The sequence below is a fragment of the Falco punctatus genome (genome assembly GCF_963210335.1).
Source record: "Falco punctatus genome assembly, chromosome: 6".
NCBI classification, from domain to species: domain Eukaryota; kingdom Metazoa; phylum Chordata; class Aves; order Falconiformes; family Falconidae; genus Falco; species Falco punctatus.
In genome coordinates, this window is record NC_137585.1 from 83,764,618 (window position 1) to 83,783,791 (window position 19,174).

The following is a 19,174-nucleotide window of genomic DNA, read 5'->3' on the forward strand; positions in this document are numbered from 1 at the left end:
CTGTCTCACGGCGCGGGCAGAGAACGCACGGCCCAGCAGCCGCCTCCACGCTTTTACGCCTACGCTTACGCGGCCGCGGCCCACCGCGCATGCCCAGCCGTGCTCGCTCATGCGCGCGGCGGCGCCGCCCGCCCGCCTCGGGTGGGCTCCGCCAGGGGGCGGGGCGAGCGCGCGCGCTGCCCTCAGCGGGGCGGCAGAGGGGAAGGCGGGGGAAGCGCGGTGTCATGTCCGGCCTGGCCGTGTGCTCTGCGGCGGGGTGGCGAGGCTCGCCAGCGGTCGTGTCGGTGCGGGCCTGCTTGCAGGTGCTGTGCCGGCCCTGGGGGCGGCTTTCTCCCCTCCCGCCCTTCGCCGGGCCTTCCCCCGCCTCCGGTCGGGCTGCGGGCGGGCTGGGCAAGCGCCGAGGCGGTGCCGCCTCCCAGGCCTCTGCGGGGGGGCGCCGTCGGTAGCCGGGAAAATGTGGATGCTGGGAGCCGGCTCAGGCACGCTTAAGCTGTCGCCTGCAGAAAGTTAAAAGACATGGCGGGGAGGAAAGCCCAGCTGCTTGCTGGTATTTGTTTGCTGTGTAAATGGCAGGAGGCATCAGGCCAGGCTTTGAGCACGAGCAATTGTCATTGTCAAAGACAAGGGGGTACCTTCATGCTTGCTGATGTTTGGGTGCTGCAAGTTCACACGTGCAAAGATCCCGTTTGCAGTGCTTGAGGATCCAAAATTACAGCATAACGCGTGGCTGAACATCGCTGCAACAAGGCAGCTTCTTTAGATCCTGCAGGTTTCTCTCCTAGGTACCTAAGAGACACATCATCTGCCGGACTCTGGTCGCTCTCTCCCCTTTCTCATCTCTGCAGTCCTGAATATCTGGGACAGCTTTCCTTTTCTTCTTTCTCATCACTCAGTAACTTTTAAAAAGTCCCACTGGAAATAATTTTCTCCTTTCTCTCCTTTAAAACTTTTCCTTCACAACCCTCTCCCTATTTTGGAGCTGTTTTAGTTAAGTCTCTGAAGTGTTTTAGTTACACTTGAATTCAAGTTCGGTTCAAAAATTGGAACTTAAATCTGTCCATGTTCAGAAAGCCTCTGGAGGGGGATTCACTGACATTTATGTATTGTACTCATTTTCATTGTTGACAACCTTTTCTGGAACAGGTTTCTTTTCTTTGGTCATCACTGTTCTCAATAAATTTTAACCCTATACCTTCCATTGAGTATTAATGTAGCAGACTTTTTTTATAAACAAAAATACTAAGTTGTTGGGTTTGTTTTTTTTATAGAGGTGTGGTAAAAATAGCCCACAGTCAGAGCTAAGGTGGAACTGGGAATTTAAGCACACATGGTTACCTGGAGGTCTAATGATCTGGTCATCTGAAGCAAAGTAGATGGGCTGAGAAAGTTGGTGTCACTTGCCCATGTCCTTAGTGTCCATCAAAAGGCTGGGTGAAATCAGCCGTATTTTTAGACTAAGTTCTGTCAAGTAAGCATTTCTGGCGGAACATTGTCTATCCTTTCTTATGAGCTCTATTTTTAAATCTGTATTTTGAAAACTACAGTTTTGATCACAATTAAAAAATTATCAGCAAAAATAGTTGATAAAGCAGTGAAGGATACAATCAGGAGTGAAGCACTTTTAGAGCTCCTTATCATTGTATAATAATAATTAAAAAAACCCTAAAAATCAAAACTCTGGAAAATTTGAGAGAGTGCAAAGTGAGGGAATTCTGCTTTAATCCACTGATGCACTTCTCTTTTCTGTTCTATTTCCTTTGTCCTGTCTGTAAAAGATCTGCTTAACAATTATAGTTATGCTGAAGTGAAATAATGAAAAGCTTATACGTTATAGAAGAATTCAATTAAAATCATTTGGTAACAGCAAGTTATGCTCCTGAGTAATTTAAATGAGTACTTGATCTTCTCATCTTCTATCTTTTACTGCTTCTGTTCCCAGCTACCTTTTCTAAATTTACTATTAAATTATTTTATAAAGTCATCTCAAACCTAGAGGAATTTGAGTTTTGTATGGACTGTCCTTTATATAATCAAAAGAGAATATTGAAGTAGAAGCTGTATATAAGCAGAATTTTGATAAAATAAAATCCCAGTTTTATGTGTTGACAGAGCAATCGTTGGGTCTGTCAGAAATTGAGTCTGAAATGTGGTTTTCTTTGCTTTCTAATACTGGTTTTTGTTTTGTTTTGTTCTGTTTTTTTTAATTATAGTCAGCTTCCTCTTCAGCGATTTTTTTTTTCTGAGAAATTATCCAGTTTCTGCCAGTAGAATTTTACAGTCAATATGAGAAGTTAAATGAGCAATGTATTGAATTACATCACATCAGAAGGTGTTTTTTAATATTCCAGTAAGTGTGTACTGTATGTGCTCATGCTACTTGCAGTAATCTTGAAATGTGCTGCAATTTATATGTATCATAGTAGAATATAATACCTTGGCAGACGAAAAAAACAAAAATTAAAAAACACCCCCCCCCCCAAAAAACAGAATTCTTTTCTTAACATTGGTTTGCTGTTAGGCTATCAATAAATAATTTTTAAAGTTTTCACTATTAAGTGAAAGTACATTAAAAAAACCCCCAAATATGACAGCCTTATTTCTTTAACTTTTGTTTTGAAATCGGAGGATTGCAAAAAGGGTCCACAGGTAACAGTTGCCCATGTTCCTAAGCCGTGTAAGAATTCTTGAAAGCCCCAAATACAACTGAAATTCTGATCCCACTGAAAATAATGAATATTTTCCATTCACTTCAGCCAGACCAAAATTTTCCCCTATATACATCAAAAATATATGTAACATAAGACATTGAATCAAAGCTTTCAGAAACAGAAACCTTATATATTAAATCAATACCTAGTTACAGGGGCTCCTGAAGACTGTCCTTCTAATGAGGCAGGAAACTAAATAGGGACTCAGGAAACTAACCTCAAGCTCATGTTTGGTTTTACTTTTTTTTTTTTTCCCAAATTTTTGGAGCCATTTGAAAATACCGGGCAAGATTTTCACATGTGTTTTGACAAACACATTGAAATTGCAGTTGAGTCCATAAGCAATATTGAAAATTCTGTCTCTCCAACCTTATTTTTCTCTGGAATCTTAGTAAACAATAGCAAGAGAATTGTCCTGTAGGAATACAGTCTTTCTCCATGAGCAGCTCTATCGGTATGATGTTTTACAAGTTCAGCATGAGACATTCCACAAGCTGCTGATATAACGTTAAGTGTGAACTACACAGTCAGATTCTAAATAATACAGCTCTCAAAAATGATCAGCTTTGATTGCATTTGAGAGCTATTTGTAAAACTATTTCCAAATACCTCCTCAGCTAAAGGCAGCCCTTTTCTACTTCTTTAATCTTGCTTTGATGACAGTACTTGCTTTTTTAGTAGACTTTTATGGATACAGGCCAAATTCAGTCAGTTATGGGCAGAGATCCTTTGTGGCACACCTGAAACGATGTGTTCTTGTTAGAGTTGATAAGCTGATAAAACCTAAAAATTTACTAAAATTACTGAAATTGTTACACTATAAATTTTTAATAATTTTCTAGATTATTTCCATGAGGTTTTTCTATCACTGGTGGCAAACTTGAAATGCAGAGGCCAGAATTAGTCTTTTGAAATAAGTATATATGAAATATTAAAGTAATTCTTCATTATTTGTATTATATTTGTGGTTTATGTAATTGAAGCTCACTTACGTAGATACAGCTTTTATGGATGTAAAAATAAATAGAACATACATTTAATAAGTATTTAACTATGATAATTTAAGAAGAAAGATTTTAACCTTTTATTAGACCAAACTGTATCGGTTATAAGTTGTACAAGTTATATGATAGCAGTGGAACACTTTCATGGACTATTGCTGGTATTTCAGTCGCTCACTCACAGACCAGATTCATGACTGGCTCCGTGACCAGAAGCCATCAAGTTTAAATAGCAGTGGGTGAAGAAAGACTTATTCTGGGCAGAAGACAATCTTCTCCTCTGTTTAGGGGTTAATGAAAAGGAATGGGAGAGGATCCAGGGAAAAGTAAGAGAGAGAGTGTAGGTAAGGGAGTGAAGAACGTCCCCACTATTCTAGCGACGTCTCTGCTTGTGGCAATACTGTGGTTCAGCAACTGTAAAATATGTCTGAAAATCTCCCAAGTTTTCTTGTGAAAGGAGGTGATATAAGATACATGGAATCTCTCACAAAAGAACAGTTCTTGTGCCTGCTGGTTGCTTCAAAAGTTGGTGGGGTTTTGAGCATAAGGCAGATGTTAATAGAATATAAAGAGTTATTACTGTCAGTGTAAATTTTGGAACTTGACTCAAAGGTGGTTGAAGTCAATGCTAATCTTTCAATTGGTTTCAAGTGTTTCCTGTTAATTGAATCATCACAGATACTGCAGATTAGATTTTTGTTTGCCAGTACTAGATCTGCTTCTTTGTTTAAAATGAGACTTTTTTTTTTCTAAATTTAATACCCTCATTAACTATGCTTGCTCTGTGGTTGCGGTCTTAGCTAATTTGCTTAGCAATAGGATTTTATTTTCTAATAAGGCAGCTACCCAAAAGCCTTCTGTAGAAATGAACAATAATGGATATTTGTTATCTCCTTGTGTAATAGTTTTTCTATATTTTAAATGAAATGCCTCATAGCTCTAAAAATGTTGACGTATTGGTCTTGCTTCATAGCTCTAAGAATGATTAAATATTGTTCTTTATTTTAAAATCTCAACTGCCTGAGTAGCTGTAGGAGTTTGTGCTTCCTTCACTGATGCTTATAAGCTTATACCAGCTAAGAAGGCTACTGCAAAAATGAATCGAACGTATATAATTTCCCAAGGAGTTGATGTGTTACTGTGGCACATATTCTGGGAGTAAGATAATGAAAAGAAACCCCAACACTTCAGAAGTGCTGGATCTTTTGTCGCAAACATAGGAATAAAAACGGGAATATCTTAAGAGACTTGTACAAGAGTAGTACAGCATTCATAGGTACAAAGTAATTAAAACCAAAATGGCATCACTGAGGTGCTTAGTCTTTTAAGTGCTTGCACTTAATGTGGGAGCATTTGTTTGTATGTCCATTCACTGCATGTGAATTTTGCTAAGTGTGCTTTAGTTGTAGACAACTGCAGACAGGAACCTAGGCACGTATTTTAAAGGAAGTCATTAAAAGAGCTTATTAAAGGGTGCAGTTGTGTGAGGACAGATAAATAGAACTATTTCTACAACAGCTATTTAAGTATTACTTGTAAGACAGTAAATTTTTCTTACTCTTTTATTTTCATTAACTGAAGCAATTACTTTTCTATGATATGTACTAAAACCTGAGAAATTTTCTTTCTGATTTTTTAAATAGGATTATTTATGAACCAGTTTACTTGGAAAATTCAAGTTCTTCAGTTTCAGGAGTGAAAGTCTAACTGGTTGTTTTCACAGGCATCATTGTCCTCCCTGTGGAAATCTACAGGTGCCAGTATTAAATGGAATCCTTTTGTGTTTAACAGTGTGATGGCAAACAAAAACCAGCCCACTAGGCTTACAGTCAAAATACACTGAGACAATTAGAACTGGAGTTAATTTATAATGTAGTGAGATATTTACTTTGAAAGCAAAAAAAACATCAGGAAGAAAGAGACTTGGGAGGAGATGTTACTGGGAGGCGTATTAAGTTACTTATCTTTCACAAGCGTGATAATGGTGCCAGTTTTCTAGACATTACTGCATTCTCCAGCCTGGAGAAAACTTCAATACATAACATGAATTATACTTTAAGAAAAACCTGACTTTTTGTATATATCAAATACCCCAAAAGCAGAAAAAAACATTTGTTCTTTTTCTTGAAAAATCTTTAGCTCTTGGAGCTCAATTCTGATAATTCTATTTTCATGGACTGTAGTGGGATTATTCAAAATACCTATTTTTTTTGGTTGTTTTGTTTGGGTTTTTTACATTTAATTCTCACTTTAGCTTTGCATTAATTTTTTTTTAATTACATATTTCTTTTGGCTTTCAGTAAGATAAAGGGAAAATTAAATGACAATCAAAACTAGAGTAAAAAAAGGAGGGGAAAGACCTGTGGCTTAAATAGAATGACTTTATCACTGGACACGTTCATCTCCTAACCTGTGATATCCTGAATGTTTCCTAAGAGGTCCTTAATTCAGGTTTTAACTCAAAGGGCATTAAGTGGTTTTTGGTGCCCTGAAGCTGAAGCATCTGGCATCCAGTGCTCTTAAGCTCTTCAGCTTCAATGTCCTGTGAAAAATTGAACAGAAGTTGTTCTACCATGAATGACAGACCACCTTATTACAAAACTTGTATAACTTTGAAGATGTTTGTCTTTAGTCTTCCAAATATTTTCATCTGTTTATTTTCTTAGGCTAGGTGATTACTTTTGAAGCTTCTGTATAACAGAAAAAGCATTTTCCAAAACATGGTGAACATAAACAACTTTTTGTATTGGGGAACAGCTAAAATATTCGAACTGAGGCAAAATATGCCATTTGTGTTTTCACCATGACTGAATTGAAGAAGTGTCCTTCAGCAACTAAATAAAGGAAAAGCTTCTGACCTCTGTGATAGTACCTGGTATAACAGTTTAGTGATGATTTTGCACTCATCTTTGCTTCTAGAGTTTGCGTAACTGAAGAGTGCTTTTGATTTCATCTGTTACTGGCCACTTTTTTTGAGTGCACCTGTGTGGTATTCAATGTCTTACATTTTTGTGGACTTCAATGAGACTTAAATGGGAATTTTGCGGAAATAAAGATTCTTCAGCTGTGTTAAGACCTTAACAGACTGTTGAGCTCTTGGAAGGGACTGCATGAGCTCAATTTCCATAAAAGTGCCAGAAGAGATATTCAGGACCTCCAGAACTATAAGAATATGGTGATACGTTCTTACAGGCTTGGCAACGGTGGTGTTGCCATGGTCTCTAAAATACAGCACACCTGGGACACATGCTAATCTGAAGAAAGACTCTAAATAAATAGTATCATATACTGGAGGATGTTGATTCTTTGTTATACTACAAAAGTATTTTGTCAAATTGAAGCAAATGGTTTTAAAAAATAAGATGCAGTGAACAGGAACAAGCAAAAGATACGGCACTCTAAGCACAAATAGTCAACTGCATAGCATAAGGGTAAACAACAGGCTAAGCGGCAGTTCTTTAGAAAAAAAAATGAATCACAAGCTGATTGTGAGTCAGCCATGCCATTCTGTTCTGAAAAAGAACAAATGACATAAGTAACCTGTAAGATACATAAAATAACCTTTCTGATCAAGAGCTCTGATAAGCTGAAGTAATGTATTCAGTTTCTGTGATAAAACTTCAAGAAAAGCATAGGTCAGTTGGAGGGGTTCTGGAAGGACACCAGCAAGAATGATGAAAGGCTTAGGAAACGTGACCTCCAAAGATGGATTGAAAAACCCGGGGTTATTTAGCATAAAGCCAAGAGTATGGTTTTCTCATGTGGAGTCATGTGGTATATAAAAAATAGACGCAAAGAAGAAATAATTGCTTCTGTGTGTCCGTGATACATAGGATAATAAGCTTAAACTTCAAAATGAATTATTCTTACTTTTTTTTTCTGAAATCTGCATTACTGAATGGATTTTTTTGAATCAGGGTAATAGAATATTTAGTTTAACTATCTGATCTGTCTCAGAGTAGATGGATGGATAAGATAACATCTGAAGGTCACTTCAACTCTGTTTTCCTATGGTTTTATAAGATCTGCTATGAAACTTTTACTTTAAATTTATTCACTTTTTAAAGCTGTATTACTCTCAGACAGCATTATTCTAAGCTGTTGACATGAACCCAAAGCGATCACTAGCCAAGTATGGAAGTCTGTTCATATACAGACTGTGGAATAAATATTTACAACTTGTTGGTTTTTTGTGGCTTACTATATGTTCATTGTATTTGATTGGATGTGGTTAATACATGCTTTAAAGCTGTCATTCTGTTTTATTTCACACAATCTTGCATGATTGTTTACTGTCATATTTTCATGCCACATTAATTCTTTGGGGTTTTTTATATTGACAGCGTCTTTCAGTTGTGTGGTTTGTGTGTTTTAATATTTTTTTGTTTAGTTGTTGTCTTTTAGACAACTTGTAAAATCTAAGAAGTGCTAAGTGGTTTCAAAATAAACTTTAACATTTATGTGTTAATGTGATTAGTAGCAAAAAGGAATAAACATTGTAAACACTTCTCTGATATATCATAATTACATGTGCGTTCAACTGAATTGACTAAAATTAGGTGCTCAACCAAGCATCTAATTATTTTGAAAAATTGCAATTGCATGCTGCATTTGCACTGAATAGAGTCAAGGGTTCCTGATACTGATTTCTGCCTCTCTAAGAAAGCAGTCAAGCATGGAAGAGCGTAATAGCACACCAAATTTGGAGCTTGTACCTCTTGCTAGTACAATAGTCTTTTCTTAGAGGAGAGGGTCAGTTCAGTTGCATATGATTATTAACATTGATATAATTTGTAGCTGTCAGGAAGATGTCCAAGATGGCATTTTCTAAGAAAACAGGACATTTTTCCAAGACACATTAGGAAAAGTCATGTAGATCTTGTTTGTTTCAACCTTGGTGAATATGAGTATTTCTTTGCTAGTTCCACATGAATCTTTTGTGTGATTCTGTTCACAGGACATTACAATTGATCAAACACTACGTATATGAATATGTCTTCTCAAATGTGAAGCTGTCTCTGAAGAATGTACAACAGTGAGAACTGCAGGAGTTTTAGCTTCTCTGTAGCTTAAACAGCTGGCTTCTTCTAAACAAGGCTGATTTCTTTTGAAGAGTGGGGACTATTTGAAGAGGTCAGCAACATTACCAAAAAGGTAATTACCAAAGAAATCTGTGGTGGGTTGGCCCTGGCTGGCAGCCAAGCAGCCACCCAGCAGCTCATGCACTGTCCCCAACCTCACCATGACAGGGGGAAAAGTAGAACTCGAGCAAAATATCTCATGGGTCAAGATAAAGACAAGGAGGTCACTTACCAATTACTGTGGCAGGCAGGACAGACTTGACTTGGGGAAATTAATTCATTGCAAATTAATTTAAATATTACTCTTTCAGCTATTAAAAACCAAAACAAGAAAAAAGCTTTAAAAGATTTAGAAAAAACACACCACTCCTTTTCCCAGACTTAACTTTACATCAGGCACCTCTTCTCCCACTTTGTAATGGCTGCAGGTTATGCTCGGTGCCTTCAGTGAGGCAAGGAATGGCCATGGTTGAGGGGTGGTGGCGTTGCAGTCCGGACATAGTGGTTCCTTTTGTTGCTTCCTCTGTGCCCTTTCCCTCTACTGTTGCATGGGTCTTCCATGAGCTCTGTCCCTTTGGAAATACCTGCTCTGCCATGGAGCTCCTCCTGCCCTTCTGATCTCAGTGTTCTCTTGCTGTTTCCCTCTGATTCCTTACTCCTATCCCTGTTCCCTCATTCTCTCCATGTTCCCTCCTCCTCTCCCTGGAGTTTTCTGTCCTTTCTTAAATACATTTTCAAGAGACAGTACCGGCTTCACTGATAGTCTCAACTCTGGCTTGCAGTGGGTCCAGAGCCATCTGGAACTGTCTGCATCCAGCACAGTACAGTCTCTGACCTTCCACAGAGGCCACTTCTGCAGCTCCTCACTTACCAAAACCTTGACACACCAACACGGAAACTTTTATCTATATTGCTTTTTCAGACAGAAAATCCATATCCCATCATCACTTTTTAAGAACTGAATAGAATCATCAGAAATTTATGCTTTCATCACCTTTCATCATTCCTTTCTTATCAGCCTGCCTCACAGCTTTTAATTTAAACAAATAATATATTAAATGTGTATTTTATAGCTATTAGTCTGACTTATGTGTTCAACAGATATTGCTACGCATTGATAAAGATAATTTACCATTTGTATTGACATCCAGCTATAAATTTCTCTCAGGATGGGCAAATTTTATTGTTATTTATTAGGTTTATTACTGTAACAAGTAGGAGCTTTATCAGAAACTAGCACCACGTGGTCCTGAAGAGAACAACAGCCACTGACAGTGCTTTCAACTGGCAGAAGACAAGAGAAGGCCAGTGAGATAGTAAGGCCAGGCTGATGAGAGGCAGTTTTAGCACAGCAGCAAATTATGCATTGCCAAAGTCAGCAGCCCGGTTTCTTAGTGAGTCATCTGTCCATTTTCCTGTTGGTCTGACAGAAGCCAGTCTCCATGTGTGAGAAAAATATCGAGGGAAAATAAGCCAGAAGGCATGAACTGTGGTGGACAAGATTTTTTTAAAAAAAAGGTTCATAATGAACTGTGTAGGTCATTATCTTCATTGGAGAAATATCTAATAACCGTTCTAGAGGATTCAAATATCCCACAGCTAGTGTATTTGGCTAAGTGATATAGAAATAACAGATTTTTTTTTTTAAAAAAAAAAAAAGGTAACAAAGGACTGCAGTAGTGATTAAAGATAATTTCTTTGTACATCTCTTAAACTCTGAAAATGCCATCACTACCTAGTAACTCTGCCTTTTTTGTCATCTACCCTTCTTCATAGTAGATTCATTAAACTCTTGGGATCAGAATAAGAAAACAAGATGAGGGTTTCTCTCTGGCCATATAGAGAAGGCTTTCTACAGAGTTTTCTTAGGACAGTGGTGCTACACTTTGGCACACCTCACAAGTGGAAAGATGCAGAGATGACAATCATGAAGTTCATAGACAAGATAATAGCAAGACTGATTATTTGGTAGCCTGTTTACTACCACAATCTCACTTTAAACTTAATCACTGAAATATAGAGTGACTTCCCACATGATGCGCTGGCAAAACAAAATGTAACGCGCTGCTCAGAATATTAAAAATCTTCCTTTCTTATATTGATGTCAGGAATCAGATTGTTCTGGAAATGTTTATCAGGTGGTGCTGGTAAAATAGAAATTTTATCAGTAGCTCCTCAAATGATAACAGAACACAGCTTCCACTGATACCAACAGGTGCTGCGTGTAACCATCTGAGAATTGATGCGGACTCTTTGTAGAGTGGGATTGAAAAAATTAGTGGATATTTATAGAAAGTAATGAACAGTCCTTTTATGCATTATTTAACTGTCAGGCATATCTACATAGGAAACCAGAGAAAGATGGTACGAAGAACTGAAATGGAAAACGAGATAGAAAAGGAACAGGATAAGAAAAAAGAAGGCTATAAAAGCAATAAAAGACACATTTAACATTTTACTACCTCTCTAGACATCTAAAACTTGCTGTAAATGTATACCCTCTGCCTTAGGGCATGAACTAGGATGATTTAGAACTCTAAGAAAGGGGAGACTAACAATTAGGTCTTAGGTGTATTGGTAACTAAGGAGAACTATCCCTACAGTAGACTTTGAAGTTTTGTAAGGCTCCTGTAAAATCCAAAAGATGTCGGCTATTGGTGAGTCTTGTGAAACAAAGAGTTTATCAATTTATTAGGTGGGGCTATGAGTCTGACATAATGCTTTTTCTTTAAATCAGTGCAGTAATAATTATACTCTTTTTAAATACTGCTGAGATCTATTCACAATATTCCACAAAAATGGGAAACATCCTCAGAAAGTAAGAATCAGTAACTGCCATTGGCTGTTTTAACTGTAAGAACAGGAAAACAGTCTGGAAAAATAAGAACTCCTTCCAGAGAACACAAAACATAATCATTTGCTGGCTGTTACAGGTGACAAATAAAAATTAACCGCTCCTATTGGCTGCTGGAAGTGGTGGTGTCCTATAGCCTCGTATGTCTCTATCATATAAAAATGAGTTAATGTTTACCAAAATGGAGCCTCTCTCTGACACCTTCCCATGCTGCACATACTTTTCCTTTCCTGAACAGGTTGAATTTTCTGCAGAAACTTTCTACACGATCTTGGATTGTCACTGGGGATGCCTGGCTGTCTCCAGACCGTGACACGGATCCTCTCTGCAGTGGATCTGAGTAAGTGTCTGTTACTCTGTTGGTCCCTCTCTGTGCCCCACTTTTGGAGTCAGTTCAGTTTGTCCTCCAACCTCTGGGCTGTTTGGTTCTCCCTCTGGGGTTGTCTGCTCCATTCTGAAATCTGTCTAATTTGCTTGATACATGTATTATATATCCATAAAACTAGTCTTTCATAAGTATATGAATGTGAATGTACATTGTTGATAAATTTGCTTCACTAATGGCATTTCTAGTAACCTGTAGTAGTATATGCCTACATGGTTGTTGCTGCTATTGGTTGTTGATATTATATCAATTGTTGCTATACAATTAATTGTTGCTATACTATTGACTGCTACTATGAATTGTTATTATTATTGATTATTGATGCTGTGTTACTGATGGCTGATAATAATTTGTAATAGATTGATAACTGTATTTTATTTTTTTCTTTATGTCGTGGTTTAACCCTGGCTGGCAACCAAGCACCACACAGCTGCTTGCTTAGTCCCCCCACAGTGGGACGGCGGCGAGAATCAAAAGAGTAAAAGTGAGAAACCGTGAGGGTTTTCATAGACACAGTTTAATAGGTAAAGCAAAAACTGCATGTGCAAGCAAAGCAAACCAAGGAATTCATTCACCACTTCCTATAGGCAGGCAGGTCTTCAGCGATCTCCAGGAAAGCAGGACTCCAGCACATGTGATGGTTACTTAGGAAGGCAAATACTGTAATGTCAAATGTCCCCCCTTCCTTCTTCCCCCAGTTTACATACCCAGCATGACATCCTATGGTATGGAATACCTCTTTGGTTACTTCAGATCAGCTTTCCTGGCTGTGTTCCCTCCCAATTTCTTGTGCCTCTCCAGCCCTCCTTCTGGCAATGCCTAGGAAACTAAAAAGTCCTTGACTTAGTTACAAACACTACTCAGCAACAACCGAAAATGTCAGTGTGCTGTCAACATTGTTCTCACACCAAATCCAAAATACAGCACTGCACCAGCTACTAAGAAGAAAATTAACTCTTTCCCAGCTGAAACCAGGACACTTTATTAACCATAGGTATACTGGCTAATGGTACTTGTGGTAATCTGTAATCAAGTAGAGAAACTTAGAGGATAAAGCCTCCACATCCTTGTCTGTTACGGAACCCTAAGAACCCACAGTCACAATCTCTACATACCCACAGACTAGGTAGTCCTTTAGGTTGTGGCAGATGGATGGCTTAGAGGATGAGGGGAGAGCAGTTTATCTCAACTTTAGTAAGGCTATTGACTAGTTCTTATAACAGCTTGTCTCTGAGCCCAAGTTGGTGAAGTACAGGCTAGATAACTGGATAATGAAGTAGACTAAAGACTGGCTGAAGAGTTGTGCTCAAAGGGTTACAGTCATCAGGACAAAGTCCTGCTGGTGGAGAGCTGCTAGTGGTGTGCCCCAGGAGTTGATACTGGGGCCAATGCATCTTCATGAATGGCCAGACTGTTTTAATTTCATGCAAAAGTGTTGTGGAAGGAGAGACACACTTCACTCGTAAGAGACAGGCAGCAATATGTTTATTGGTATAAAACAGATTTAACAAAGTTTGATAGTAAATGTGACTTTTTAACAAGGTTTGATGGCAAGTATACTAGATTTCTTACTGCACAGAGGACAGGGTCAGACAGAACTGTCAGGGTGACTCATTGAGTCATGAGGTTCTAAACTGCTTCTCAGAGGGGAGTTTAGGTGTGGTTAGATCCAGACTTAGTCTCAGACATGGTCAACAATTTATATCTAAAGGATTGTATGTGCACCTTTATACCACCTAGCTAAGAATTTGAAGTTTAGCATGCTATTAGTCACTTACCGAGAATCTGTTGTGGCAAGGTATCTCTTAGCCTTGAGGAGTGACCTTGAGAGGTGTCCCTGCTCAAGGGGAGATCCTGGTGTGCAGCCCTCTGCCATGCAGGGCTGGGCTGTCCACTGTTTCTGGAGTAAGGTGATTGACTTACAGGCATATTTGCACACCAACTACAGAGGTTAGTTTCTTTCAAACTTGGCTTGAGTCACACCTTACCAAGCAGGTTGGTTTGGTGGGCACATTGTTCAAATTAGCCCTTGGCTATCACGTTGTTATGTGTCTCCCCTGAACCCACGTTGAGTTGGATACAGCCATCGCAAACAGATGCAGGCATTGCGGCTGCCACTGGTGGTTATCACTTGAGTATTGTTGTGGGAAATAAAGGCCAGGGGAGGAAGCACACCGCCACAAAACCTGGGAGGAGCGGCCTGCTAGTGCTACCTTCAGAGACACCTCAACAGGCTAGAGCAGTGGGCCAACAAGAACCCAGGAGACAAGCCGTTTTAGAGTAAATTCATACAAGGAGCCTCACTTGTGATCTCTGAAGGAGTCTGTGGAAGAGCCTGTCTCTCATCACTGGAGGAACCTGCATAATTTAGGCTCTTGCACCTGAAGTTACACTTCGTGAATATGCACCTTTTAAGAGGCCAGCTTGTAGAGCTGTAGTACATAAAATCAATGTGACAGGAAGGATATTTTCTGTCGTATGACAACCAGTTTTCAAGAAGTGGAACAGAGAGCTGAAATGACATAGGTTTCCTCACCATTGTCACTGTTTCATTCCTGAGTAGTGCTACCTGGTGCTTGTCCAAACAACATCCTGACAGCTTGTCAAAAGGCTCCTTGGAAATAGCTTTCACATGATTTACTACATCAAACAAGCTGTCTTTACATTCCAATTCAGGCTTGACAAATTTGTCAGTTTCTCCGGTCTTTTCACAGTTTGTAAAGTCAACATTTCTGTGAAGCAACCAATTCTGAGAGACCTGCAAGGAAGCCCCTGGTGATTGTTTCAAGTGTGACTAATTCAGAAAAAGTGTAAGATATTTTTAAATCTCAACGAAAGAAAGGAGCTCAGAAGGTAGCAGGAGGGCTTCATTAAAAATTATCTAACAACATCTGAGAGTTTGCTGTGCAGCAAAGATTTATTTTAGAAAATTCTCACTGGTTTAGGAAAACTCATTGCTTCCCTTGAGGAAGTATTTGATCCATATTTGTAAGCTCTTAGAATGTGTGTTATAAAAATGATGAGGATACAACCTTTAAGCACTTGGGTGAGCAAAAAACCCTGCTTATTTTGCTGGCTGGATAAACAACTTGAGTCCTGCATTCCTCAAATATTGTCATCCTTTTGAAGTTGTGCTTGCAAAGAAGTTTTCCACTTAATAGTTTTTGCTATTTTTATTTCCTTATTGCAGAGAAGAGCAGGATATTAAGATGTTACAATACATATGACAATAAAACAGGAAAAGGTACGTTAGAACTTAATAGGTCTCTCTGCTGCTTCCTTTTCATGTGATTTGTTATTTTAGTGAAATTGATTTTGTTTTGTTAAAACAGATGCCACAAGTTAAAAGAAGCAAAACTATCTAAATTACTAGGAGAAAAAAAAAGTGAAGAGGAAAAATAAAAATGCAAACATATAAAAGAATTCTGACTGTATGGAGTTCTAAGATGGAATTATGTTTAATTCATATCACTGTACATTATCAAATAATGTAGCCTATTCATAGTAGCAATTGCATGATGTGATGCAGAACATTTTTTTACTGTTTTCTGTACTGATTAAATCTCTTGCATGAAGTGGAGAGATTAGTTCAGCTTTTACAAAACTTCAAATTAGCTTTTTCTGAATAAAAATAGCAGGCTTTGAACAAAGACAATGCAGATCTGTTGCTTAGCAGAGCAACCTAATATGGCGTTGCTTCAGAGGACAAGAAGTGGTCTTTCGGTTCTGGCCAAAGCAGCAGGACTCTTTCATTTATTGGCAGAAGTATGAGCCTGAGATTAGTTGAATGTGTGGGCAGAGAAGTGTAATTGATATTCACAAAATCACAAAAGTTCTTGGAGGATTTATGGCACAAACAGGACTAGAAATGTGACTTCAATGTTTTATACAATTGCTTCTGCCTCACAGTCTCAGCACTAACCAGTGTGCTTGGCTCTGCTGTGGCAATTATATATCAAAGAACCCAGGGTAATACCAACCCCCTTTTGTTCTCGCTGCATGCATGCAAACATTACTTGAGGTAGTCTGATTTGTGCTGCTGCACCAGACATTTTCTCTGTCAGCAGAGAGAACTACCAAATTTGACAGATCAAACCACTCTTGCTCAATACACTTTTCTGGAAATCAATTTGACTATTTCACCTTGCAGGTTTGTAAATTCCCTGAACCTGATATTCCATCCTTGAAAAGTGCTTCAGAATATGAGGGTGTTTTTTTACTTTCTTTGGGTCCAAGACATTTGTCCCACCTACAATTTGTGAAGCACTTCCTCCACAAAGCCTTCAATAATTTCTTGTGCCTTGAGACAGTGTTCACTGTGTTAATCATCTGGAAACAGCTACAGGAGATGGTCATGTGTGAGTCTGGCCAACAAAAGTCATAATGTTCTCCTTAGAAGGAGTGTTTGGTAGTCTCCTGCAAAAAGTTTCCTCAGCCTGAGGTCATGATCTGTGCACTCAAAATACCTTCCAGAGGCTGGGCGTAATAGAACAGGTCAGCTGCAAGTCGCCAGTGCAGCTGCATAGTTCAAGGCAGTTTGGATTTGGTTGGAGCTGCATGGGAAGTTTAATTCGTCTAGTCCAGCTGTGCTCCTTGCATACATCTATTTGCTCACTTTACACCAACAGGCTTTACCTAGACAGGAGAAATATCCTGTTGCTGTTTGTTATTGTAGCTTGTACTTATTGTGGAGCCTGTTAATAACTACTGGTCATCAGTTCCATGTAGTCCAGCCTTGTCCATGTAAGGTTATGTTCTCCTGAACGGTGGAAAGTCCGCTGAAACAGCTTGAGAGTGCTCTGTCATCATGACACAGTGTGTTATTCTTGAAGAATGGCAGAGCTATAGACAATGTCAGAAATACATGACAAAAGGAACTTGTGCACTTCAGACATACTGTGTTTCACCTCTGTGCTGTGCTCTGTGGGTTGTTTCAATGAAAATGCAGCAGGTTCCCTTGCCAGGGGACTGTTAGCTGTAACTTGGGGCAGAAGAGCAATGTGTGAGATTAAGAGTGAGTAAGTAGACTTAGCATCAGATTAACCCAATGTAAAGACATGATGTAAAATTGAATCAGGATGAACAGACATAATGTTTGAAACTATAATGTATGCAGGAAGCCACAGGAACTGTTGTCACATATCATCGCTGTTACAACATCTATTATTTGTATGTTTATCTTATATATATCTAAAATTATATATATATATATATCAATCCTGATACTGGACAGAAGCTACTAGCTCTTTATGCAATGTGTAGTGCTGTTTCTGGGTGTTGGAACACAGCTGCCTATGCTAGTAAGCTTCCCACTTCTTAGCTAGTGTTTTTGGCATGATTTTTTCATCTGCCATAAGTAACTTACCCAAAGAATTCCTGAGCATGATGCTGGGGTTGGGAAGTTCCAGTGAGGGCTGCCAATAGACAGTTTGTGTGAAACGACACAATTTCCCAGGATAACAGCAATTACTAGTGTAGACACAGGCTTTTCTGTGCCAACTGATTGCAAGGCCCAGGAATACCCTCGGTAAATTTAATTTACAAGCATAATTCTCAGGTGTCTCATCATTCTTTTCTCTTCATTATGGAAATTCTTGATCTCCATAAAACTTCCTCTGATCTCTTACAACCCAGAGTTACTGAGACTGCATTCAGAAAAAAGTAAGTTGGGTCTTTCATACTTAGGAAACTGGCTGAAATGTTGATTAAGAAAATAACTCGAGATTTGTTTTATTGCTTCAAGCTACCATAAGTGTTATATGTCAGATGTTCAGACTTTTCTCTGCAACTACCTGTGTCTAGGAATTTAATATTTTTCCACCTTCTAAATCACAAGAATCCATACACTGAAGCTTTGAAAGAAAAATTGTCAATAGGTCTTCCTGTAAATGCACTATGCAACAAAACATCATAAAATCTACAAAGGGCATAAAATTAACTGCAGAAGTGTTTAAATGCATGCAGTAATTGATGTACTATATTATTTTAAACTTTCTGTTGTCATAGATGCAAGCATTTAATATTACTGACATAACTAATCCTTGTGAAATCAGTAGGATATCTCACAATGACTGATACTGAGAACCAACATTGGTAATTGCAACATCACATGTCGCTAAAATAAAGCTTTTTTTTTTTTTTTTATAAAACCTCCATAGTTAGATGTAACACAATTATTAAAAAATTCAGACATGTTCACGTCCAAAAAATAAATAAAAAAAAAACCTAAAGTCAACTGTCTTAAAAGGAAGTAGTGAATTTGGCTTCTCTCGTTCACTAAAAGTTCATATAAGAAAGAAAAAACTGTCACCTCAGAATTTTACCTGAGGTTTTTAACATGTAATTTATGGATTCTCATGCTCTAGAATTGTGATTTCCCTCAAGGGAAAACATCAGGATTTTATTAAGGATCAGAGAGATAAGTTATTATGAGTCCTTCTGGCTAGCCTTGTGTTTTCTTCTAATTATTTTTATTTTTTTTTAATTATACCAGATTTACTGATGTGGAAGTAATTCACAGGTGTTCAGAGAGATATGGATCCAGCTCACAACATCCAAAGATAAAGCTGACAACTAAAATAGAACCTATCTTTTTTTCCATGGGATGTTTAATTTTTAAAAAATCTGTGTAGCTGTATTAAATAATACTCAGACACTAAGCTAAGACCATGAATAACTATTTGAGCCCAAATAGCTTTCCTTGAGTTCTGGTGAATTATGCTTAAAGTCAGATTTCTGTTTCTGCTGTCCTGGTAAGCCTAGAGCCAGTTCAACTTGTCTTATGGATAAGAGCAGCTTGAGGTTCTCCAAATTTGCACAGTAAATCCACTATTCCAGCACTCAAGCTGTTTTGCCAATACTGAGGATGCTGTAGTGACTTTCTTTCACTGTTGGTAATATTGTTGTAGCCACAGCAGTATAAAGATAAATGAAATATAAGGTAAATGTAGAGTGGCAATAGTCAGATAGTTGAAAAAAGCGGCAGAACTGGAGGAAAGAGGATTCCTTTAAATGCTATTCCATTATTGGGCATTATTGGGCAAGTATTAGCATGTCTCTGCCATAGACTCAGGATAAGTTGAGGGAAGGGATAGAGAATGAAGAAAACCTGATAAACATGAAAATCTCACTATATAGTTTGAACT

The 19,174-nt window shown here is 38.4% G+C and overlaps 1 protein-coding gene across 3 annotated transcripts in view; it reads right to left on the reverse strand.

Annotated features, from left to right (window-relative positions):
* The window catches only part of POT1 (protection of telomeres 1), a 91,809-nt gene extending 80,416 nt beyond the window's left edge, over window positions 1–11,393 (reverse strand). The window contains exon 1 of one of the 3 annotated variants that reach the window (XR_013929180.1): window positions 1–11,393. Coding sequence is in view for 2 of the 3 variants with exons in the window: in XM_080393923.1 (XP_080250049.1) it covers window positions 1–226 (226 nt within the window). In the remaining variant the exon portion in view is untranslated. The other 2 variants (XM_080393923.1, XM_080393921.1) reach the window with 2 other exon arrangements.
* Window positions 11,394–19,174: the final 7,781 nt, after the last annotated feature.